At 37.8% G+C, this 25,329-nt stretch overlaps 1 protein-coding gene across 1 annotated transcript in view; it reads right to left on the reverse strand.

Moving 5' to 3' along the window:
• The window catches only part of UBR5 (ubiquitin protein ligase E3 component n-recognin 5), a 137,155-nt gene that overhangs the window by 12,537 nt on the left and 99,289 nt on the right, over window positions 1-25,329 (reverse strand). Inside the window, exons 37-54 of the mRNA XM_034668516.1 lie at window positions 20,555-20,678; window positions 19,852-19,963; window positions 18,513-18,644; window positions 17,865-18,122; window positions 17,041-17,309; window positions 16,657-16,868; window positions 13,379-13,609; window positions 12,832-12,905; window positions 11,449-11,621; window positions 11,242-11,355; window positions 10,033-10,253; window positions 8,583-8,703; window positions 8,390-8,488; window positions 5,486-5,729; window positions 3,913-4,024; window positions 3,191-3,335; window positions 2,182-2,312; window positions 791-851 (exon numbers count right to left, since the gene is read on the reverse strand). Of these exons, the coding sequence (XP_034524407.1) occupies window positions 791-851; window positions 2,182-2,312; window positions 3,191-3,335; window positions 3,913-4,024; window positions 5,486-5,729; window positions 8,390-8,488; window positions 8,583-8,703; window positions 10,033-10,253; window positions 11,242-11,355; window positions 11,449-11,621; window positions 12,832-12,905; window positions 13,379-13,609; window positions 16,657-16,868; window positions 17,041-17,309; window positions 17,865-18,122; window positions 18,513-18,644; window positions 19,852-19,963; window positions 20,555-20,678 (2,833 nt within the window). The remainder of the gene's footprint in view (window positions 1-790; window positions 852-2,181; window positions 2,313-3,190; window positions 3,336-3,912; window positions 4,025-5,485; window positions 5,730-8,389; window positions 8,489-8,582; window positions 8,704-10,032; window positions 10,254-11,241; window positions 11,356-11,448; window positions 11,622-12,831; window positions 12,906-13,378; window positions 13,610-16,656; window positions 16,869-17,040; window positions 17,310-17,864; window positions 18,123-18,512; window positions 18,645-19,851; window positions 19,964-20,554; window positions 20,679-25,329) is intronic.

A 25,329-nucleotide genomic window follows, 5' to 3' on the forward strand; every position in this document is an offset into this window, starting at 1 on the left:
CCATCTGTGCAACAGTTCTGATAACAAATTTTCAAAGTCTTTTTTATTATACTTTTTGGGTCTGTCCTGCATATGCACCATGGATAGTCTGGGACCTGGGCAATGGTTTAATACTACAGTTTAGTTCTCAAAGCCTTTTTTCTTTCTTCCAACTAAGATGGGAGTAAAAGAGATCAGCTTTACTTTCCACCTGAAACAATGCCATACTAGCTGTTTTTCGGGGTTTTTTTGGTTTTTTTTTTTTTTAAAGATTTTATTTATTTGACAGAGATAGAGACAGCCAGCGAGAGAGGGAACACAAGTGGGGGAGTGGGAGAGGAAGAAGCAGGCTCACAGCGGATGAGCCTGATGTGGGGCTCGATCCCAGAATGCCGGGATCACGCCCTGAGCCAAAGGCAGACGCTTAACCGCTGCGCCACCCAGGCACCCCACCAGCTGTTTTTTCAGTTTGACTTTCCTCTATAACCTGTGTGCTACTGTCTACTTTTCGGAATCCTCAGGTAGTTCATTTTCATGTTTTGTTCAGTTTTTAGTTGTAATCAGTGGAAGAGATAAGATTATACTGGGTTTGCTAAACCATGGCTGGCACTGAAGTTCTGAGGGAACTAAAAAAGCCTTCCTTACTGCTCCTCCACATGTCTCATTTTCTCTGCATCCTTGGCACTCACTTCTTCCTTGAGGAACAAGTCCTAAGAAATTCATGACATCTCTAAATTAAAGTTTAATTCAGGCTGTGCTAAATTGGAGTTCCAAGTGCTTATTATTAGCGCATGTACAAAGTATCTCTTACCTGTACCTTTTCTGAGGAGTCTAATAATCCAAGATCCAGGATACTATCAGCTCCATTTTCCCTAAAAATAAACCAGAAACCTTTCACAGTCCAAATAATTGAGACTTCTAGAATTTAGTGTAGAGAAACATGCATTTGAAGTTATAAAGATTTATAAATACATTTATTAAAGGTTTCAAAGAATACCCAAGACACTTACTAGTCAATGCAATTATAGGAACAGAAAAGTCAGTATTATATACACAAAAATGTAGATGCTACATGTGTGATTCAAGATAATGAGCTAAGGGCTACCTGATTTAAGACAAAAATAATGCAGTCTTCATAGAGGTACTGAAGCTCAGGCTCACAGGGGGCATTGTAAAAGAACAGAAAATGTTCAGAATAGGAATCAAATTCTTTAGTGTGTTTAATTATTTTAGAATCTATTCACTGTTCACTTTATATAGCCAACCAAAAGGAATCAATATTATGCATTACTTGCATTCAACAGAAACTACTACTAAATTAGCAATCCTTACATATAAAAATCTTTTTATCAAAATGCACATTCCTCTTAACCTTTTCTATAATGGGCTGAGTTCTATCAGGGTGCTGATTACCTCCAGAGATAGAAAAGGAATGAAGAAACAGTACATAAAAGTCCAGAGAAGAAAAACAGTAATCACCAGCAAAGAAAATAAACTTCTAGCAATAGTCTTTTGGCTTGGACCATTCCAAAGCTATGAAATAGGTAAGTAAGTGGCTGTTACATTTCAGTGCTTAGCCTACCCACTTATCTATTTCTAGGACTATATCCAATCTAAGTTCCTTGTGCAAAATCATGACTAGGAAGAAAAGACAGAAATTTGTATCTAAAAGGCCTCAAACTGGCTATTAGAGTAGCCTCAGGATAGAAGGCACAGAGTAAGTTTGCTGTATCTTCCTGAGGTCACTTTTACTTGTCACCTTGGGAAAAGAATAGCAATTAGATATTTCTAAGTTTTGTATTAAAAATATATTACACAACAGAAAGCAAAAACTTGCACGGATTTTTAAGATAAATTAAGAGATCTAAAAGAAACTTCATGCTTATGGCAAGAACTCAGGGACTACAATACACCCCAATTCCTTAAAGTATCTGGCCTCTGCCATTAGGGGTATTCTGGTAGAGAATTTGGGATGTACTTTTTATAAGTAATTTCTAAACATCAGGTATTTTTTAGAACCTAAGTCACTGCTAAAATTCTAACTTTCTAATACATGGGAAACTCAACTGTCTCACTCATGGATTTTAAGCCATCTCTTATAAAACCATTTGATGTTGTGTATAGTATATATTTTAAGATACATCCTAAAAGTTAAAGTAGTTGACATTTAAACTGAAATGACTTCCCAATTATACACATTACCGTCCATGTGCTATAATGAGTTCCATGGCTTCATCCACTCTTGCTCTCAGAGAATCTTCACTTGCTAGAAGGAGAAGCAGCTGAGCTGGGGATAATTCCAACAGCATGCCAGTGATTTTACTTGCAAATGCCTGTAAACAATGAACAAAGTTAGCTGTCCCTACTCTCTGAATTGTCTTGTCTAAATCAACAATCTTTTATCCAAAAAAAAGAAGAAGAAAATGTAAGACATTTGAGGTAACAAAAAAATTTCTGAACCAGTAAGATATTTTATTAAACTGGAAGCTTAATTATAGACAACTTTGGTAGTCTTGTTAAAGCTAGTTTAAAATTTGTATGACAAGCCTTTTAAGATTTTTGCTATCCATGAGTAAACATACCAATACTCAGTTTCCATTTTTCCCCCTCAGAGAGCGAGAAACACTTCGTTCATGTAGAGTAGAAGAAAGGGAGGGAGGAAGTGAAAGAGGGAGAAGAAAGATGCCTGTGTTTATGGCTAACGATTTACTGAAAGAACTATAATTGGTTTTCTGTTTTATTTTCTCTTGCTATAACACATGTAAGTCATGTATAAAGGAAAACAAACACAACTAGTTTGTTTCCTATTATATGAAAGAAACCTTTGACAGAACATTCTACATAAAAATCTTCTGGCAATACTTAATAGCAATAACATATATTATTTGCAATATGTTTTAGCTACAACTTGTTAACAGATTAAAAAGTCTGCTTCAAAAAGTAACAATTTGTACAAATAAAGGTACAAATTAAATGCACAGATAATTAGCACAAAACAAACTTATTAGGTAGAATGCCAACTTAGCATAGGTAGAAAAAACAAACCTCCCTCAAGCTACCCTCCAGCAAATTTTGCTGCTTCCCCTCTTAAGCTTCCTTTTTTATTTCCTTAATCACATGGGTTGCCAGTAGCTAACACTTTTACAATGCCAACTTTAATTGAAAAACAAAAATGGCACAGTTAAGAGGAAGCTAAGTGCACCATACATACTGGCTGCATTGCTTGTACACGGGGATAAAGTCTCTCTCCGAGCGCCTGACGATGTGCTGGCAGAGGATCAGGATCATCACTAGGATTCCCTTCAGAGGCTGGTCTGAAGGGCCTAGTGTCAATAGAAAGCTGTCTTCTGAAGTCTCTGTAAGAAGAACAAAGCTATAATATTTCCCTTGTTGGCAAAATAACATCAGCACAATTGGTAATAAAGATGAAAAACCAGAGCATACAGGTAGCTCCAGTTATTGGATTAAAGTGGTGGAATGCCTAATAGATGATGGAAGGGAAATAAAGATTTTCTAGATGTTGTTACTTCAAAATCTATAAATTTGCAATGCGAAGTTCAATTTGACTCTAAGGGAACAGGACCATAAAATACCAGAAATCAAAAATCCATCTACATTTCCTGGAAATTTTAGTCCAAAGTAAAATGCCACCCACCCTAACAGGAGAAATATTAAGAGGTTTAAATATAACACAATTTCCACAATTAAAATTTTAAGACAAATTTAGGAAAGAGTGATATTAAGTTATGTAATTTCAGCTGCCCCACGGTTTTAAAAGCAGAGCATTATACTAACAGTATAGTTACTACTCATTTACCCAAATATTAAAAGTTTTTCTAAAAAACAGTCCATAATTGAGACCCTCTAACTATAGGCCTACCTCCAATTTCATTCAAAAAGTGATACTCAGTAAAAGATACAAAATGATCTCACCTATCTCGATCTCTCCGAGAACCTGCTCGCAAGCCACTGCTCCTTCTCATTTCCCTTTCTCTCTCCCTTTCCCGATCCCTCTCTCCTCTGTTCCTTAATCTCTGCATTAAACCTGGAAGAAAATATGAAACACGCTTTGTTTAGATACATATAAATGCAACTACTTTAACTTTCAAAGTCTATGTGAGGACATGAGACAAATAACATGACAGGTGAAGATTATCTCTCTTAGCATTTGTGTTAGTACCTTTCTCTGATTCTCCCTCTAGTTTTGAAGGCTGGGGGTAATTGTATAGAATGTACCTGGCATGTAATAGATGTTCACTCAGTATTTAATGAATTATGTCACAATTGTGAAATAATATGTAGGCTGTTAGTTTCACCATAAATAATGCTGAGATTTCTTGTGTGTTTAGAGTCCAGATAGGACTCTAAACAAAACAGATAGTTTTCTTTATTCTTAGTTTTGGGCATAAAGCATTATAGGACACCTAAAACATCAGCTATTATTATTTTCAAAACCTTGAGCAAAATAAGCCAAAGTACAGTTCCCTAAAGAGAGTGCAGAAAAGTTACTTCTGAAATGTTATGATATCCCAGGTTCTCTCATTCACGTTTGCCAGTTTCTTTTTATTATAAGACTATAGAAAGTCAAATGGTAAAACTAATGATGAAAGACTGGAGTACTATACACATCTTTCATCCTCAATCCTTCTTGGAGCTCATTCAGCCTCTATAGTAGCTGCTTACAGAACTCCCAATACAGTGTCACTACAGTCTAGGTGAAATACAGGATTTTCTTAGTAATTCCCTCCCGCTGAATTATCCACCTACAAGATGACAATTTCTGCCACCACTTTACATGAATCCCTAATTATAACCTACTTAAGGCATCTGTAATTTTCAGATTTTTTTTTTAATTTGAAAATTAGGTAAGAATCCTAATCCCTAACTGCTGGTCCTTATGGAGGTAGAACTTGAGCCAGGATGTTAAACAGAAAATCTTATTACCAAAAAAAAAAAACACACAAAGTCTCGCTAAATTATACAGTGAGGTTAGTAATACAGTCAGCCAATCTATATTTGGTTGCAAGCTCCTTATCTCACTGGGGACTGGTAGCGACTCTGCAAATTGTAGTCTGAACAGCACTGCTCTAGAGAACAGTATTTTTGTAAGTGTATGTACTAATTAAATACACGGGGTGGTGGAAATACTGTAATGTGCTCAATGAATTTTTCTATTACCACAGAGTTTACAATGTCCCACTCCCCAAACATGTAACAATTGAGATGAGAAACTCACCACTACCATCACATTTATGAAAATAAATGTGGCAGTAAAAGAGCAAAGTGCTAAACTGTTGATTAGAGTCGTTTAAACAAGATTAAATCATTAATCTAGAATAAAATTGTATAAAACTGTGAATGTACACTAACGTTCTCCCACTATACTTTTAACTGTGATTATAATTGTTTTGATGAAACAAGAATTTATTTTCTCCTCTTAATCCCCTTTACTAAGTCCATCCATCCAAATAATTTTTATGATGCTTGTTATCTGTAGAGTACTTACTTGTATGAGTGCCTTTGTTGGCATTTTGGATACAGTCTAAATTTGGCAGTTTTTCATTTGACAAAAATGCTTGTGCAATGGCTGTATAAAAACTTCGTGCTACACCACTGCCCTCTCCTGGCTCATCCTTAAATGTGACTTTTACTCTGTGTACAGCCATTGGTGTAGTAGCACATCTTCTACCAAAGTGATTGTTAAGCTGCCTCATAGTCTGCTGAATAAGAAGATCCCGATCCCGATCAACCTATTAAAATGCACCAAAAAGTAGTGAAGTTCAATGTTAGAAACCACCTTGAAATTTTTCTATATAAAATATGAGAGTTTAACTACAAAGTAATCTGGGTTCTCAGAAGCTTATAGTTGCAAATTAAAAATTTTTTTTTCTTGAGAGAGAGAGAAAGTGAGCATGGGGGTGCGGGCGGGCAGAGAGGGAGAGAGAAAATCTTAAGCAGACTCTGCACTGGGCTCAGTATCACACAGATATCACGATCCTGAGATCATGACCTGAGCTGAAATCAAGATTCAGACGCTTAATCAACTGAGCCACCTAGTTGCCACCCCCGGCCCCAAATAAAAAAACACTCTAAAGCATATAAAAATGTCTTGCATTATTAGATCAGGATAATGGAATTTAACTCAATCTAACATTTTCTTAATAAGCCTGTTGGAAAACACCAATTTGTTTAATTTTGGAATATACCAGGATAATTCCAACTAAATCAAAAGTGTGTTTTAAAACCAAACACAAACCAAAAAAAAAAAAAAAACAAAAAACACAGCAAATACTAGAAAACACAGGATATTCCTTTGGTGACAGAAAACCACAAGCAAAGTAAAAGAAAAATGACAAGCTGGGAAAATGATTGGTGAGTGTGTTCTGTTACAGACAAAGATATACATTCATGAATAGTATACATAGCATTCTAAAATAACGTATTTATAAAAATTTAAAAAATTGAGGGAAAAAAACAATAGAAAAAAATGGGCAAGATATACCAAACAGTTCATAGATAAAGTAATATATTTAAATATATGAAACAATGTTTAACTTTGCTCATAAGGGAAACGCAAATTAAAACTACACGAGATGCCATTTCTTACCTATCAGATTAGCAAAAATCTAAACATTTGACAAACTGCTGGCAGGACAATAGAGAGGCATCTCATATTAATATGTGTTGCAAGTGCAAAAATATATTACCATCACGCAGAAGTTATCTTCCAGTATTTGCCAAAATTATATATGCATATATATACCCTTTGACCCATGTCTAGGTTCTACATCTAAGCATCTATCTCAAAGACACACACACTAGCCAAAAAGTAAAACACAAACCACTATTTGTAACAGAAGATTAGAAATAAACCCAAATGTCTATCAATAAGAGATTGGCAGGGTGCCTGGGTGGCTCAGTCTATTAAGCGCCTGCCTTCGGTTCAGGTCATGATACCAGGGTCCTAGGATCAAGCACCGCGTCCCGTGCCCTGCTTAGCAGGGAGTCTGCTTCTCCCTCTCCTCCCCACTCATGCTCTCTGTCAGTATCTCTGTCTCTCTCAAATAAATAAATAAAATCTTATAAAAACTGATAAAACCATAAAATGCAGTACTGTGACAAAGCAGCTGTAAAAGGAAGGCAGAACACTGCTCTATACAGTGATGGCTTCACCTCTGGGATGTACTGTTATCTGGGAAAAGCAAGATGGAGTAAAATGTATAGCACAATCAGGGTCAGGAGCAGGAAGAGAGATGGGTGATGAATACATACACACACATGCACAATTACATTTTTTTTTTTAAAGGGAAGACAAAAAAAAGAACAAAACACAAAAACAACCCTGAAGGGGAGAAGTGGGGGCATGGTAAAAGAGACAGAAATAGAAACTGGATTTCCCTAAATATAACTTCTTCTGTAGAGTTGGCCTTGCACTATTGTAGATATTTACATTAATGACAAAACCAAACCAAGAAAAGGGGAGAAAGCAATCCCTAAAAACTGAAAGCAAAAAGAAAAAGGCCCTGATTGTATGCATATTAGTAGCAAAACCATGCAAAGAAAAATTATTTCAAGTGACTTGAAGTAATCTGACTATATCTCTAAGGACAAAAAACTGCAAATAAATCTTAAGCTATTTTCAATAATCATTTTGGGGTGGTAGTGTTGATGTCATGATTCTAAGACTGCTGGGTATATGCTGTTAAGATAAAAGCAAATGAGTAAATTTTTTTAGTGTAGCTGGAAAGTTGGATTTTTGGTTTGGAAGAAAGATAAAGACTAAGAGGTGGCAATAAAACAATTATGTGATCCTAAATCTTGAATTTGAATTGGAAATATCAAGTATGCACTTATGATGTAATTTCTCTTTTTTTATAAAAGGAAAATTTCCTAGCTCTATCCACTGAAAAGACCTAGAAACCATGACCAACCTAGTATAGTAGCCCAGATTATAATCTCGAAATACTTTTCCTACTAAAAGGAACCAAGGCTTCTTGAAGAAATGGTTGATTTAAGGTCTGTGACAGGAAATACAAAAGATGAAACATAACAAAACGTAAATAAGTTATTGAAGATTGTTGAAGTCCTGTCAAAAGGACAGAGGAGCCAAAAAGGACTCAGGACTCCCACTAGCCAAAGAGACAATCTGAACATCAATGGAATATAATAACCTTAATGGAATAAAAGACATCAAAAATGTTTAAAAAAAAACTGAAAATATTCACTGATCATGAGAAGATGTTAGGAAACCAACTGCCAGAGATAACCACTACTCTAAATATGGTGATTACCATTTATTAAAATTTCAATTACACAAAACATATCCCTAATATAAGATCATTATTTGTTTTTAAACTTCATATAAATGGCACACTATATGTATAGTATAAGAAAATCTGAATACCTTTACCTCTAGTGATAAATCTCTTGACTGCTGGTTCCTCAGTTTTTCCATTTCTCTACGGAATTTTGATTCTTTTACCTCAAAACCACCCAATTCAGTTAAGATCTTAAAAAAAAAAAAAAGAAGTGCACGACAGAATTATTCTCTGACATAAGTTCTTACCAGGCAGAACAGAATTAAAAGTGCTCAAAATACATACTGATCCAGGTTCTGCTCCAACATCTTCCATGAACACCCTGCCAAATAGTTCCAAGGAAAGGCGCCAACGTCCTAACAGCATATCGTGGGAAATAACCATTCCCATGAAGCTACACTGTGGCCTGCAAAAGGTTTAAGGGGAGAGTGGGAAGTAATTTAGCCAACTACAAAAATTCCCTGATTTTTGGTCAATGACAATAATTTTCTTAGTCTTTTCATATTCTGAAGTCTTAAGTACTTCAAATCACATCCTAACAGAATTTTTCTGTAACTACTCATTCATCACAGTACTTCTCATTTTTATTCCATCATTCCTTCTGTCCTTTATATAAGCATACATCTCCCAGCAGCCTACCTTCATCTTCAATTTTACCTCTTCTTAAAGTCCATCATCCCTCTTCATTTGGGTGACTCCTAGATCCCTCTCCAGTTCAAATTTTCATAACAGACCAGAATTTCCACTGCATTAAATATATCTATGTCGGTGACACACAAGTCCAACTCAACAAAGGAAAACTGAATAACCTCTTCAACTTCAAAGACACTGCCTCTTGCTTTCTTTCAGTAGTGGCATCTACTTCCCTATTGCACAAACTTGAAACAAATTTTAAATGTCTCTTTCCCCTGCTCTTCCACGGTGATTAAGGCCTTCATGTGTTTCTCTCTTTCTGTAATTTCCTATCCATCCCCAAAGGCAATATTCTACTTCAGCCCCTTTTTACCACTAGCCTGAACTAGTAACAGCTTTCTACCTCATCTCCCTAACCTAATTCTCCTCTCCTTCAATGTTTGCTTCTACACGTTCTAACCATCTCAGCTCAAGCCATATCGTCTCTAAAAAGCTTGGGCCCCCCCAGTCCACAATTCTTCCTTGCCTTTTATGGGTGTTGGACTGTGTATATAAAATGTATACAGTTTCCTAAGCAAAAATAATTTTCTGACATTCTGTAAGCCATTTGTACTCAACAAATCATTTGATGATCAGCCATACTGAGCCACAGTGTGCACTAGCAAATTTTTATTTGGAAAGCAAAGAACCTACCTCTTTCTTACAAGATAATAACCAACTGTGAACCTGGGCAAAGGAGCCCAAGCAAGTGTGAGAGTCACAAATCTAGAAAGCTCTTTTCTAGGCATTCACATGTTTTCCTTTGTTAAACTGCTGGTAACACGTCTATAATTGACAATTTGACATGGACATACTTTAACTCAGTACTGAACATTAAAAGACAGAGTCTTAGAATTTCCTCAGTGAAGTGAGGAGAAAATCAGAATGCCAATCAATGACTACATAGTCACCCCCAAAATCCAGAAAACTCACATATTTAAATATCTGATTATAAATCAGGAAAACAATTCTATTATTTACATACAAATGAAATAAAATCATACAATTACTAAATAAAAATTCTCACAATGCAAGAGAAAAACTATCTCCACTTAGCAAATACCTGAAAGATGTAAGAGGTGGCCCTTCACTTTCAGTCAGTCCTATTTCTGCTAGTAAACTGCTTTTCAATTGTGCTGCGAGATCATGAGCAGATGGTCCTGGTTTTGAACTTTCAGCTTCTTCTGGCACCACATTCTGTTCTTCCCCTTCCTTTTTTTGCCGATTTTGCATGTTCATTACATTTTTCAAATTGGCAGCATAAGACATTTTAGTTGGGAGAACCTATGAATTTTTACATATAAAAGTTACGCATTAAAAGAAAATGACTAGATTTCCTTTTCAACTTACTAGTACTCCACAGAAATCACATGGGAGCTAAGTAATTCCTTTCTAGCGCTTCAACTACAAAGATGCAGCCTGTTTCTTTTCTCTGATTCCCTTTGCTGACCACTAATGAAAACTGCACTAATATGCATTTACCATACCAGCCTCAGAGAACTTTTAAAGGATTCTTTATAGTATCTGTGGTTACTATAATATCCTATGTATTTTCAATATTTGCAGGATTGCATTCTCTTTTATCACTTAAATAATAAAGAAAATTCTGCTCTTAAATGTGTTTATTACGTTTTCACTGGAAAAACAGTACGGACTGTGTAATTTTAGGCTCTCAAATCAGACTTTTATCTGAAAACTAGATCTGTTACTTACCTAGTTGTATAACAACAGACATTCCCACAAGAAATTTATGTAATCTCTGCAAGCCTTAATTTTTTACCCATAAAATCAGGATAAAAATGCTTTCTACTCAACATGGTTATAAAGATTGAGACCGCACCTACTAGATAATATTAATAATGTCTTGTTGAATAATTTTACCTCATTTATTCACATTCTACAGTCATAAAGAAAAGTTTCAGGCCATTACACTATATGCTCATATATATAAGATAATATGCATTACATATATAAAAATTTAATTTCCAGCAGCATTACAAAATTCAACTCTGTGAAATAGGCAAAACACATAATGAAACTGCCATTTCATAGACAAAGACACCTGACATTAAACAAGTTAGTCTTAAAGCAGGTTAGTGACACTGATGGAATTATGAAATTATATGGAATTATGTCATAAGGCAGGAATTTCTGATACTTCCATTATTTGAGGCAATACAATATTCTGGATTAATGCATTTCCAAAAACTCTAGATACTGGGACAAGTTCTCATACACAAATGTTATATTGTGAAGATTTTTATTATCTTACCTCAAGGCAGTTTCTATCCACTGTAACCTCCATTAAGCATTTCCCACTACTGGCAGATGAAGAATAAAGACCCTGACTGGGACGGCCAAAAAGATCCTCCTTTCTAGCGTTTGGCTGGAATTTTAACAGAAATATTCTAGTTACACTGAACACTTAAAAAAAAATAAAGTCACTTAAAAAGAAACCTTGACTAATTATCTAAATCACCTGCAACAGATGTGGCTGATCAGCCAAGGGGATGGCTTCAGCCAGAGGCACTTCGAATGGATTTGGGGGTATACATCCAAGGAACGTCATGGAGTCTGAGCGTCGGAAAAATGGATGGTTTTGACCAGTTTCTGCAGGAAGAGAGTCATCATCCTTATCATTCAAAGTAGCACCTAAACATAAAGAGATAAAAGTGTGTGTTTTTTAGAAAATATTAATTACTGGGGAAAGGTGAAAGAATCTTAATCTGCTCAATCGAAAATTCCTGTTCCCTCTTTATGAAATTTTAATGTCACCCAAAAACCAAAAACAAGTTTAATTGTCCAAACTTTTGATAATATTTTTAGGTGAAATTCAAAATATCAGCAATTTAAAATGAGTACAATGGTAAATTCTGTGTATTTTAACACAACAATAAAAACTTAGGGGGGAAAAAGTATTAGCAGTAACAAATATTATTCCATTTTTGTATTAGGCAAACATTTCCCATATCTTTCTCTTTCTCTCTCTAGGGATTCAGACCTGAATAGAGCTAGCTTCCTAAGCATATTCAGGACATGGCTCATTAATGACTCTTAAAAGGAGGAAAAGGTCAAGAGGTGAGATTTGAGCATTTGCTTACTTTTAAGTTCTGCTTTCTCTACACGACAAAAATGTCTGGACATCTCATTCATCTCAACAGTAAGTCAGAACAAGAACACCTTAATGGAATAAAACTTTAGACAGTGTACAGTATGCTGTGAAAATAGTCAGCTATGGGGTGGATTTTCAAACAACAGCAGTTAGGTCAGTTGTCTTTCCCTGGGCTGAATAAAAGTATTAGCTGTTAAGAAATAGGCAAGGGGATGGGATATTTGACCCCACTTAAAATAAGTTTTTTTAAATTCCACTTAAATAATAGCTAAAAACTACAAAGAGACTGCAGAAGATCCCAAAATTTCTTGAGTTTGGAATATTTTCTTTTTATTGCATTAACTCTTAAAGAGTTTTGATATTTGGATATATAACTATATTTCTCATTTCCTTGACTAAACCTATTTTGCATCAGCATTAATGAAGGTTCTGCTAAGACTTTTAAAAATGTTGTACTTACATACTTAAAAATAAAGGCAAACATAAAACTAAAATACAAAGGATACAAAGATAAGTAGAAAAAAATTCCAACTGTTAAAAAGTTCATAACATTTAATTCATCCTTATTTATGAAGCAAATAACTCAAGGGTATATAAGGAAAAATGGACAGAAAATGCAAAGAAATGGGACATAGAGAAGAAAAGAGAAATTCCCACCCCGACAGAAAATAATGAAGTTAAAAAGCTTGAAGGGGAAATACTGAGGCAGCCATTTCTTGAAGTAGATTAGCAGATTTTCTGTACACTAACTTTGATTGGTGTCATCATCATTTTCATGTTCTGAATCTTCATTATCAATACCCAGTTCCAAGAGTTCTCGCGTCCTTTAAAAAGACAAGTGAGTCATTTTACATGAAGTATGGAGCAAAGGTGATGGGAACTATAAGCAGAAATCACTGAAAAAGTCAGTTAAGTATCTAGCCAATTTCAAACATTGTAACCAAGTTTTACACTCTGGGAATGGTAGATTGACCAGCCAAATGTACTACAATTACAAAATAAGCTCAAAGAAGCAAATGGATAATCACATTAAGAAATATTGAGTACTTACACAAACTCTAATAGAAAACATGACAAACTACATCAAACATAAAGCTTAACTGGATTCTCAGGTTTCCTGTTTTAAGTGAGGAGTAGCTATGGAGACTCAAGCCCTCTTTCCCACAAGAAATGTTCCTGTACTATTTCTCTTCTGCAACGCTGTTCTCCTCGCTCCCAAAGTCAGACAATATACTAATAAAGACCACATTGAGCAATTAAGTATTTCCTAAACCAACCTCATGGCAAGTATGGATACCTTTTGCGTTCCAGTTGAGGAGTATCCAATGTTGTCTGCTGATTCATTGCTTTAATCCAGTATATAAGGGCTTGAAAAACATATGCCACATGCTTCAGTGAGCAAACATCCAAAACTGGAAGAACATCAGAATGCTCATCATTATGAGAGCGCATTAAAGACAAAGCGTAATTGAGGAAGTCCCCTCGGGCAGACATCATTCCTTGACGGGCGCTAAGCAATGTGGCACGTCTGTAGGAGGAAAAAGAAATGAAAATGTTTTTAAAAAGGACACAAATGTGAAACTTACCACTATCATAAATATGTAAAATTAGGTACTGAGAATACCCATAAATCAACTCATTAACCCTGTGTGGTCCTCTACTTTTTTTTCTTAAAGATTTACTTATTTTAGAGAGATAGTGGGGGGGAGGTGAGCAGAGGGAGAGAAAGAGAATCTAAGCAGACTCCCTGCTGAGTTCAGCCCAACGTGGGACTCTCATGACCCTGAGATCATGACCTGAGCCAAAATTAAGAGTCAAACATTTAACTGACTGAGCCACTCAGGCGCCCCACTGTCCTATGCTTTTATTCGGGAAAGGATTTCCAGTGTCCTTCGGAATGGGAAAAGGAACTTCTTCCCTAAAGACAATGGTTCTCAAACTTTAGTGTCTTATCAAAATCTCCTGGAGGCCTTGTTGAGACGACAGACTGTGGCCACATCTCCGTAAGTTTTTAGTAGGTCTAGGGTAGGACCCCAAATTTTGTATTTCTAACAAGCTCCTAGGTGATGCTAATGCTGCTATTCTGCGGAAAGCGGAATTACACGGTGAGAACTACTGCCTAACATGACACCAAAACACAACAAGAAAGCACACGCAGAATTAGACTTTATTGAAATTAAAAACTTACATCCTTCAAAGGACACCATCAAAAAAATGAAAAGAAAACACACACAGGATGGGACAAAATTTCTGCCAAGTCATGTATCTGATAAGGAACTTACATTCAGAAAATATAAGTAACTCATACAACTCAATAACAAAAAGACAAGCCAATTAAAAAATGGGCAAAAGAATCTAAGCAGACATTTCCCCAAAGAAGATATACAAATGACCAATAAGCCCATGAAACAGTGCTCATCACTTAGCCTTTAGGGAAATGCAAATCAAAACCACAATGAGATACCACTTCACATACACTAGGATGGCTACAATAAAAAAGTTAGTAACAAATGTTAGCAAGGACGTAGAGAATTAGAAGCCTCACACACTGCTATTAAGGGTAGCCATGGTGGAAAAGTCTGGCAATTCCTCAAAAGGTTAAAAGAATTACCATATGATCTAGCAATTCCACAGTTAGGTATTTACCCAAGATAACTGAAAACATATCTATACAAAAACCTGTACACAAGTTTTCACAGCTGCATTATTCACAAGAGCCAAAAGGTTGAAAAACCCAACTTATGAATGGATTAAAAAAAAGCGTGGCACATCCATACAATGAAATATTACTAGGAAGTAATGCATTGACTGATAATGCTAAACCTGGATGTACCTTCAAACCATTATGCTAGGTAAAAGAAGCCAGGCACAGAATACCATATATATTGTATGATTCCATCTACAGGAAATGTCCAGACTAGGAAAAACTACAAAGAAAGTGTAGATCAGTGGTTGCTTAGGGTGGGAAGGTAGAGGAAAATGGAACATGACTACTAATAGATATTCTTGTAGAAATGATAAAAATATTCCAAAATTAATTGTGATGATGGTTGCATAGCTCTGAATATACTCAAAAGTATGGAACTGTACACTTAAATGGGTCAATTGTACAATATGTGAATTATATCTCAATAAGGCTATTCTATTAGAGTAAGAGCTATAGTGAGATAAAGGGAGAACCCTGTCACCAATCTAAATTTATTATCAGAACTCTGTTCTTCAGGGAATGACTAGCCTAACAAAGACAATCTGTGTCTTTTTGTGGAGCAGGCTTCCCAGGACAAGAAAGCAGAGGCTTCCCAAGTAGTCCAGATCTCTCTGCCAAGCATTCAATTTTATATTCTAGACATTTCCACCAAATCCTCTCCCAGTTCTCAGTATTTTCAAAAGCAAGTATGTCCATTCTATACTTCTCTAGATTTTTCTCTTAATTTTCCTATTAGTTTATTTAGATTCAAAGCCTAAGTGTAAATTCTGCCTCCTCCGGCTCCATCCTTCAACAAGGCCCTCAATTCTGTTTATATGATTTCAGTGCTTCTCTCTCTCCACCTTCCTGGCCTTCACTTGCCCTACTTAAATAACTATTACTTTGCAATGGTAGACTCCAACCACAATCTTGTTAAGGTTTCTAAGCAGTCTCCTAAGCCCTTGTCTTCCTCCCAAAAGTAGCAAGGTTGTTTCACCTGAGCCAAAACTAGAACCTAGGACTGTAACTTCAGGTATGCAGCGCTTTCAATATACAGCACTGCCTCACTGCTATAGTGCTCAATGTGGGGCTAATTCTTAGTCCTGAAAAAAGTCATTTTATAACTGAACAGAAAGAAAACAAATACAGGATGCCTGGGTGGCTCAGTCAGTTAAACGTCTGACTCTTGATTTTGGCTCAGGTCATCATCTCAGGGTCGTGAGACTGAGCCCTATGTCAGACTCCGTGCTCAGCAGGGAGTCTGCTTGAAGATTCTCTCCCTCTGCCCCCCATTCACTCTCTTGCACGTGCACATACTATCTAAAAAAAGTAAGTAAAATCTCAAAAAAAAAAAATACATAAAGAAATATACTTTAAATACAATTCACCAGACTGGGAGATGTTGGAAAAGGAATTTGATTTGAGGGAATCAAATATACTTTAAATACAATTCAACAGACTGGGAGATGTTGGAAAAGGAATTTGATTTGAGGGAATCAAAGAGCAGCTTTGGTAACTGCACACACTCTCCTCTTCTCGAGTACAACGTGCATTCATATTCAACCAGGCCAAAATAAGTCTTCCCATGAATACATGCCTTTCAAGGGGGAGGGGGGACACCTGAGGGATAAGGACACAAGAATATATATCAACTACTTCAAAAATGAGAAGTATGTAGCATCAGATTCCTACAATATGAATGAATTTTTTAAAAATAGCCTAGATTATAACTTATTTTTGCTTCAACTACACAATTTGAAAAGAAGTAATACAAGGTACCTCCCTTCAAAACAGAGTAAGATCTTATATAAGAGCAATCAAAAAGCACTAACTTTCTAGGACATAAGGGTTCTGTCTAAACATATAAGCATATATGAAGAATTTCATACCGTCTGCCTTCCAGGGTTCGTAAACTAGCCTCTTCTCGTGCAGTCATCCTCTCTCTTCGAGCTGAATTCTGAGAAGCGTGAAGAGGATGATTTGGATGTCCCGGATCACCAGCAGATGCTAATGCAGAACCATAACGTAATTGAGCTTCAGTAGAATCCATAATACTGACCATCCAGTTCCAAGTGGGAATAAGCTTTTCTTCTACATAGTTCTATGAAGACCAAACTAAAATAGTTAAAACTATCCAAATAAAGTTAAATTTGATATAGTAGTAGTATGTAAACATTTAAATATTTGTAACATTAATTCCCATTATACTGGAATGCTCATAAATGACAGCCAAAAAATTTATTTGAATGAGTAACTTTTCAATGTTTTCATACCTGTAAGTTTACTGCATCTTGGTAAGTCAATTTCACAGCTGCTGGAATCTGAGAGTACACTAGGTGATTATACTTAGGAATAAGGCCCATCAAGTCCGAGATTTGTCTGATAACAATGCTGTAAGCCCTGGCTAAACTGCTTGCAGATGTTAAGTAGCTGCTGGCATTGCTAGCTTCCAAAGCAGCTGCTGCAGCTGCAGCACTCGTGCTGATGGTACCACTCCGGCGTAAATTTGAAGGATCAATATAAATCAAACCCGCTGAACTTGCTATAAAGAAAAAAGGACAACCACAATAAGTTGTCAGATGCTAATTGTGTTTCTCTAGCACTGTATATATTTAAATAAGCTAAAAGATCAATTGCACTGGCAAATGTGGCAAGTGAACAAAAAACTTTTCCTTAAACCACACTAGATTAGGGAGGGCGATGAGGAGGTGGACAAGAATTACTATAATGTTCTCAACCAGAGGCAGTTTTGCTATTGCCCCCACCCCAAAGAGGGGACATTTGACAATGTCTACAGACATTTTTGGTTGTCACAGGGGGTGTGTGGGCGGGGTGCTGCTACCGGCATCTGGTGCATAGAGGTCAAGGACCTGAACATCCTACAGTGCACAATCACAAATAAAGGATTATTCAGCCCAAAGTAGCAATAGTACAGAGACTGAGAAACCTTGATATAAGCGTATGTAAATACTTTTTGTAACTGAACCCAGCAAAACAATAAAGAACTATTATGAAACTACTTAATTGGTCTAGATGAACATACCTAATCTTAAAAACCTATTTAGGTATTTTAAGAATACAAAGTTTTCAGACTTGCCTGCTGGCGTGGATGTGCTGGAAGGGGCTGTGCTGGCTGCCCGCTGATGCTGGGTGTTGCGGACAGCCCACTGCATGGACCGGGGAGCCTGAGCAGCACCATTGGCATGGGAGCTATTTGTGGTTCTCTCTAATGGCTCATCAAGCATAAAAGTCTCCTGTTCTATGTCATCACTCTGACTACTGCTGCTATCAGAATCACTTGAGTCATTTGATTGCGAATCATCTTCAGAAAAGAAGGCAGGAACACTGCTCGCACCTGAATTTTTTATTTTAAAACCAAAACCATTATCAGTTTGTTGATATTTAAAACCACAGTGTACTCCCTCATTTAGGAAAATATACATACATTAAACAGAACACCAGGCTATAGTCAATAGTCCACAAAACCCATCATTAAAATAGTTTCATTACAAAACAACTCTTCTAAATGAACCTTAAAATTAATCCATTATTCAAAAATCAGAAAAGAAAAAAAAAGTCATTAAAATATCTTCCTTACTAACATCCACAGGGAAAAAGGATTAAGTTATAAAAGACTTAGCCACCCTTGTGCAAATCATAAGGAGTATAGTTTAACCAGTTCATGCTAAATATACACACAGCCTTAGTATAAGCAAAAAAGGTGGATATGAGTAAGGTAACATACCTGCTTCTGAGCCAGCAGTTGCTGCAGTGACAACACTTCTACGCCCACTAGCATTATCTTGGTTGCTATGGTTACTTTCACTGTCACTTTCTGTTTCCGCTGCCGCTAACAAGTCCAGCTCCATGTCACTCCCTAGAAAATATATTTAAATAAGAAGGAGAAAAAAAGTACAAACTCATTGTGGAACAAGACAGGCTCCAGTAAGCCAGAATATCATAACAAAAGGGAAGGGAGGAAAGGGCAGAGAGGAGGGATTACTACTACAGTAACTATACTGCCTGCTTAGTAGGAGAAAAATGACCAGGCAAATTATGGTACTCAGGAGACTATTACACTCCAATTCAGAATCTGTTCTGCATAGCGTGAGGTGAAAAGGGTTGGGCAGGGGAACCTCCACCAGTGGGCAGAGCTCTGCGCTAGGTCCACTGTTCCATTTTCATCTGTTTTACATATAGGGATTCCAAAAGGGGAAGAAAGATAAAAAGATCTGTCTAGAATTTCACAGTATATACATGTCAAAACATGTAAAATTAAAATTTTAAATATGTGCAGTTTATTGTATGTCAATTATGCCTCAATAAAGCCGATCCCCAAAAAAGTCTATCTGATGGCTAATAAGAACAGTTATGATGACTATGTAGCAAAAAGGCCAAAATAATTATTGATTATTGTTAGTGAAAAAAGAAAGGCACAAAAATTACACATACAATATCTAAGACATGCATGGGAATGGGGCAGCACAGGGGAGGACTGAAAATAAAAATACAAACTATTTTGGGTGGGATTATGGATCATTTTTTTCCATTTCTCTAATTTGCAAATGTTTACTAATGTGGTTATGATCATTTTAACTTCTAAAAAGTCTTTTAAGAAAAGAGAAAGTCAAGGGGCGCCTGGGTGGCACGGCAGTTAAATATCTGCCTTTGGCTCAGGGCGTGATCCCAGCGTTACGGGATCGAGCCCCACATCAGGCTCCTCTGCTATGAGCCTGCTTCTTCCTCCCACTCCCCCTGCTTGTGTTCCCTCTCTCGCTGGCTGTCTCTATCTCTGTCAAATAAATAAATAAAATCTTTAAAAAAAAAAAAAAGAGAGAAAAGAGAACGTCAAAACTTTTAAGTCAAAACCAAAAGGTAAAGGAGGAAGAGGATAAATTATTTTATATGAATATGTGTGTACAGCTGCTTCCTAAAATTTTGGAACGGATGCTACAGAATCCCTAGGCTGAAAACATGCTGAACATTATGTTCATTATACATCAAATGGGGCTTTTCTGTGTATTAATATCCATAAAAGTACCTGATTTTTTCATACTGAATAATTTCTCAAATAACCTGCATACCGTCTTCATCATGCTCATCATGTTGTCCCTCTGCCTCAGCATTTTCTTCCCCGTGTTCTTCCTGTTCATCATGATGATCCTCTTCTCCAGCCACACCCTCCACCACCTCAACCTAAATCCAGAATCTTATTTGTAGACAATCAAAGTACATAATAAACCCACATCTCTACCAGTGTTCCTCCACAGCAATAAGTAACTACAATACGAAGATCCCTAACTACAGAGAATTTTAACACTAAGGAGTTTGAAAATCATTGGCTAGTGACAACTTGCTATCAAAAATTGTATCAACATACCCTAAAGTAATTATTGTCCATATATAGAACCTTAAAATTATAACAATTGTGTAGAGACTATAAGTTTTTTAAACTTCCACAGTTATAAAATTTACCTAATGAAAATGCAGTATCCTCTCTGCCTTCAAATACACTGCACAAAACTACTAAAACTTTTTTTTTAACCTTAAGGATATCTTTTCTAAAAATTAACCCTAAGTATAAGCTTATGCTTCAATTTTGTATCCTCCACTAAATTGAGGATTATTATTAAAGTATTTTTAATATGTATAACCACAAATGAGAATATGTAACAAAAGTCTAAAACCTGGAAGCAAATATATATAATGGTAGTAAGCTACTACTAAAACTTCTTCCCTCCCATATAAAAGCCTCTCATCTACCACAGTGAAGTCAGTTACAACCACCTCTTCCACGTCCGCTGAAACAATGTCATCCTGTTCTTCATCTCTGCCCCGCACAGGCTGCGATTGGCTGATACGCCTCTGTTGGGGGTTCCGGATGATGTAGGAAGACTGAGACTGACTAGAGCTGTGGAGAAACAGAAGCTTATGAGGGCGCTGCTGCCACACAGCACACTTTTTGTTTCCAGTGTCATTCAGTGTGACCCACTTGCTAGGAAATCTATTTTAAATCTGACCTAAAAATTCTTGGAAACCAACAATTAATCTATAGTATATCAGAAAATATGAAGCCCAAAGAAATTAATTTTACCATAGAGATTTAACTGAGAAATCTCAGAATTGTTTTTACTTTTCAGTAAGTCACTTCAAATTTGTTAATACACATCCTTTTCGGAGTCCTTCCCATTGAAATGCTCTACAGGAAATATTTTTCTTTCTCCATGCTTTCAGTGCCAACAGTCCTCAACTTCCAAAGGCTCCAACTGTAGCATTCCTCCATTAAGAAAGTGTGGTAATAAGTGTGCTTATAATTACAAGTGATCTACTCTTTTAAGAGACCTGACAAGACCAACTTTGTATCACCTTATTAACCACTGACTTGTGTGCAGAGGAAAAACATCAGTTCAAAAGTATGAATTTGAGGAGTCCAAGATGGCGAAGGAGCAGGAGGCTTAAATTTCATCTGGTCCCAGGAATGCAGCTAGATAGCTATCAGACCATTCTGAACACCTACAAACTCAACTGGAGAATGAAGAAAAGAATAGCAGCAACTCTAAGAACAGAATAGCCACCACTTTCTGCAAGGAACCCAGTTTAAAACAAGAGTTGAGCTCCAGCTCGGCGTTCCAAGATGGCGGAGGAGCAGGAGACCTAAAGTTCGTCTGGTCCCAGGAATTCAGCAAGAGAGCTACCAAACCATTCCGAATACCTATGAATGCAACTGGAGAATGAAGAAAAGAGTAGCAGAAACTCTATGAACAGAAAGGCAACCACTTTCTGCAAGGAGGAGAAAAGATGGAGGAGGANAAGGAGTAGGCGACTCTTTCTCAGCTGGTCCGAGTCAAGCTGGATATCTACCAGACCATTCTGAACACCCACAGAATCAGCTTGAGACGCAGGAAGATACATCTGGATCTCTACAAATGAACATCTCCAGTGCTTAGTATTGAGGTACGAAGTGGGGAGCTGTGAATCCGAGCACAGATATAGGAAGATAAAGGGAAGGGGGAGGGAGCCTCTGCGCTCAGGCGCCGGGAAGCAATAGCCCCTTGTGCTGGGNAGGAAACAATAGCCCCTTGTGCTGGGGAGCGGGCTGGACTCTCAGACCAGCACCCCGCAAGAGAGCGGACTGAGACAGTGAGCGGGGGAACGCCCGTGTCCAAACTAAAAACAGGAGCTCCCTACCGCACACTTGAACTAGAGTGAAACCGAGAGCTCAGGAGTGCAAGCACGACCAGACTGAAAACTGGAGCTCCAGAGCACAGGCGAACCATACTGAAACAGGGAGCTCGGGAGCTCGGGAGCGCGCGTGGGAACCGGGGGCAGCGGGCAGTGTTAGAAGCACAAAGGACAGAGACTTACTGGCCCTGGAAGTGAGGGCTGGCACACAGGCTGTGGGGAGCACATCCTGGGTCGCTGCAGGGTTTTTAGCAGCACCAGTTGAAACAGAGTTAAAGTGGCCAGAACATCAGTGGAGAATGGGCCGCAATCCCTCCGTTCTGAGACAGGCGCTGGGATTCGGCCGCTGCTGCTCTGGCTCTCAGAAGAGGCACAGCAAACCCCCAGGGAAAGCCGCCAGAGAACAAAAGCCCGGAAATACCGGCTCACAGGGTGCCCATCCCCATCCCCCCTCGCAAGGGACACAGAGACTCTACCCAAACAGGGTTTTCTGAGTACCTGCAGGCAGGCCCCTCCCCCAGAAGGCAGGCTGAAAAATCAAGAAGCCCACAACCCGGAGCGCCTGAGTGGCGCAGTCACCAAGCACCTGTCTTCGGATTAGGGTGTGATCACAACGCTCCGTAAGGAGTCCTTCATCGGGCTTCTCCACCGGGAACCTGCTTCTTCCTCTCCCACTCCTCTGCTTGGGTTCCCTTTCTTGCTGACTGTCTCTCTCTCTCTCAAATAAATAAATAAACTCTTTAAGGAAGAAGCCCACATCCCTAAGATCTCTATAAAACAAGGGCGCACGGCCTGGGTCCCAGTCAACACTTGGGCTCTGGACAACCCTGCAATCTCTCTTCATCAGAATGACGAGAAGGAGAAGTCCCCCCCAGCAAAGAAAAGATAATGAGTCTGTGGCCTCTGCCACAGAATTGGCCTCGGCCACAGAATTAATACATATGGATGTATCCCAATTATCAGAAATGGAATTCAGAGCAACAATGGTCAAGATGATGAGTAAACTTGAAAAAAGCATCAGAGAAAGCGTTGCTGAGAATATAGAATCCCTAAGGGCAGAAATGAGAGCGAATCTGACAGAAATTAAAAATTCTATGAGCCAAATGCAGTCAAAACTAGAGGCTCTGACGGCCAGGGTCACCGAGGCAGAGGAACGCGTTAGCGAATTGGAGGATGGGTTAGTAGAAGAAAAAACGAAAATAGAAGCTGGTCTTAAAAAAATCCACGCCCACGAATGTAGATTACGGGAGATTACTGACTCTATGAAACGATCCAATGTCAGAATCATCGGCATCCCTGAAGGGGTGGAGAAAAACAGAGGTCTAGAAGAGATATTTGAACAAATTGTAGCTGAAAACTTCCCTAATCTAGCAAGGGAAACAAGCATTCGTGTCCAAGAGGCAGAGAGGACCCCATCCAAGCTCAACCAGGACAAACCTACGCCACGGCATGTCATAGTGCAATTCGCAAATATTAGATCCAAGGATACAGTATTGAAAGCGGCCAGGGCAAAGAAATTTCTCACGTACCAAGGCAAAGGTATCAGGATTACGTCAGACCTGTCTACAGAGACCTGGAATGAGAGAAAGGCTTGGGGGGGCATTTTTAAAGCTCTTTCAGAGAAAAACATGCAGCCAAGGATCCTTTATCCAGCAAAGCTGTCATTCAGAATTGATGGAGAAATAAAGACGTTCCAAAATCGCCAATCATTAACCAATTTCGTAACCACGAAACCAGCCCTACAGGAGATATTAAGGGGGGCTCTATAAAGGTAAAAAGGCCCCAAGAGTGATACAGAGCAGCAAGTCACAACCGATACAAAGACTTTAAAGAGAAATGGCATCATTAAAATCATATCTGTCAATAATCTCTATCAATCTAAATGGCTTAAACTCTCCCATAAAACGCCACAGGGTTGCAGATTGGATAAAAAGACATGACCCATCCATTTGCTGTCTACAAGAGACTCATTTTGAACCCAAAGATGCATTCAGACTTAGAGTAAGGGGATGGAGTACCATCTTCCACGCAAATGGACCTCAAAAGAAAGCTGGAGTAGCAATTCTCATATCAGATAGACTGGATTTTAAACTAGAGGCCATAGAGAGAGATACAGAAGGGCACTATATTATTCTTAAAGGAAGTATTCAACAAGTGGATATGACAATTATTAATATATATGCCCCCAACAGGGGAGCAGCAAGATACACAAGCCAACTCTTAACCAAAATAAAGAGACATATAGATAAGAACACAGTAATAGTAGGGGACCTCAACACCCCACTATCAGAAATAGACAGAACACCCTGGCAAAAACTAAGCAAAGAATCAAAGGCTTTGAATGCCATACTCGACGAGTTGGACCTCATAGATATATATAGAACACTACACCCCAGAACCAAAGAATACTCATTCTATTCAAATGCCCATGGAACATTCTCAAGAATAGATCATGCTCTGGGACACAAAACAGGTCTCAGCCAATACCAAAAGATTGAAATTATCCCCTGCATATTCTCAGACCACAACGCTCTGAAATTGGAACTCAACCACAAGGAAAAACCTGGAAGAAACTCAAACACTTGGAGGCTAAGAACCATCCTGCTCAAGAATGACTCGATAAACCAGGAAATCAAAAAACAAATTAAACAATTTATGGAGACCAACGAGAATGAATACACAACGGTCCAAAACCTATGGGATACTGCAAAGGCAGTCCTAAGGGGGAAATACATAGCCATCCAAGCCTCACTCAAAAGAATAGAAAAATCTAAAATGCAGTTTCTATATTCTCACCTCAAGAAACTGGAACAGCAACAGAGGGACAGGCCTAACCCACTGACAAGGAAGGAGTTGACCAAGATTAGAGCAGAAATCAATGAATTAGAAACCAGAAGCACAGTAGAGCAGATCAACAGGACTAGAAGCTGGTTCTTTGAGAGAATCCATAAAATTGATAGACCACTGGCAAAACTTGTCCAAAAACAAAGAGAAAGGACTGAGATTATTAAAATTATGACTGAAAAGGGAGAGGTCACGACCAGCACCATTGAAATTGCAAGGATTATTAGAAACTTTTATCAACAGCTATATGCCAAAAAACTAAACAATCTGGAAGAGATGGAGGCCTTCCTGGAAACCTATAAACTACCAAGACTGAAACAGGAAGAAATAGATTTCTTAAATAGGCCAATTAACTATGAAGAAATTGAGTCAGTGATAAACAACCTTCCAAATAATAAAACTCCAGGCCCAGACGGTTTTCCTGGGGAATTCTACCAAACATTCAAAGAAGAAATAATACCTATTCTCCTAAAGCTATTTCAAAAAATAGAAACAGAAGGAAAGCTACCAAACTCATTCTATGAGGCTAATATTAC

This window comes from Ailuropoda melanoleuca, chromosome 9, assembly GCF_002007445.2.
Source record: "Ailuropoda melanoleuca isolate Jingjing chromosome 9, ASM200744v2, whole genome shotgun sequence".
Taxonomy (NCBI): Eukaryota; Metazoa; Chordata; class Mammalia; order Carnivora; family Ursidae; genus Ailuropoda; species Ailuropoda melanoleuca.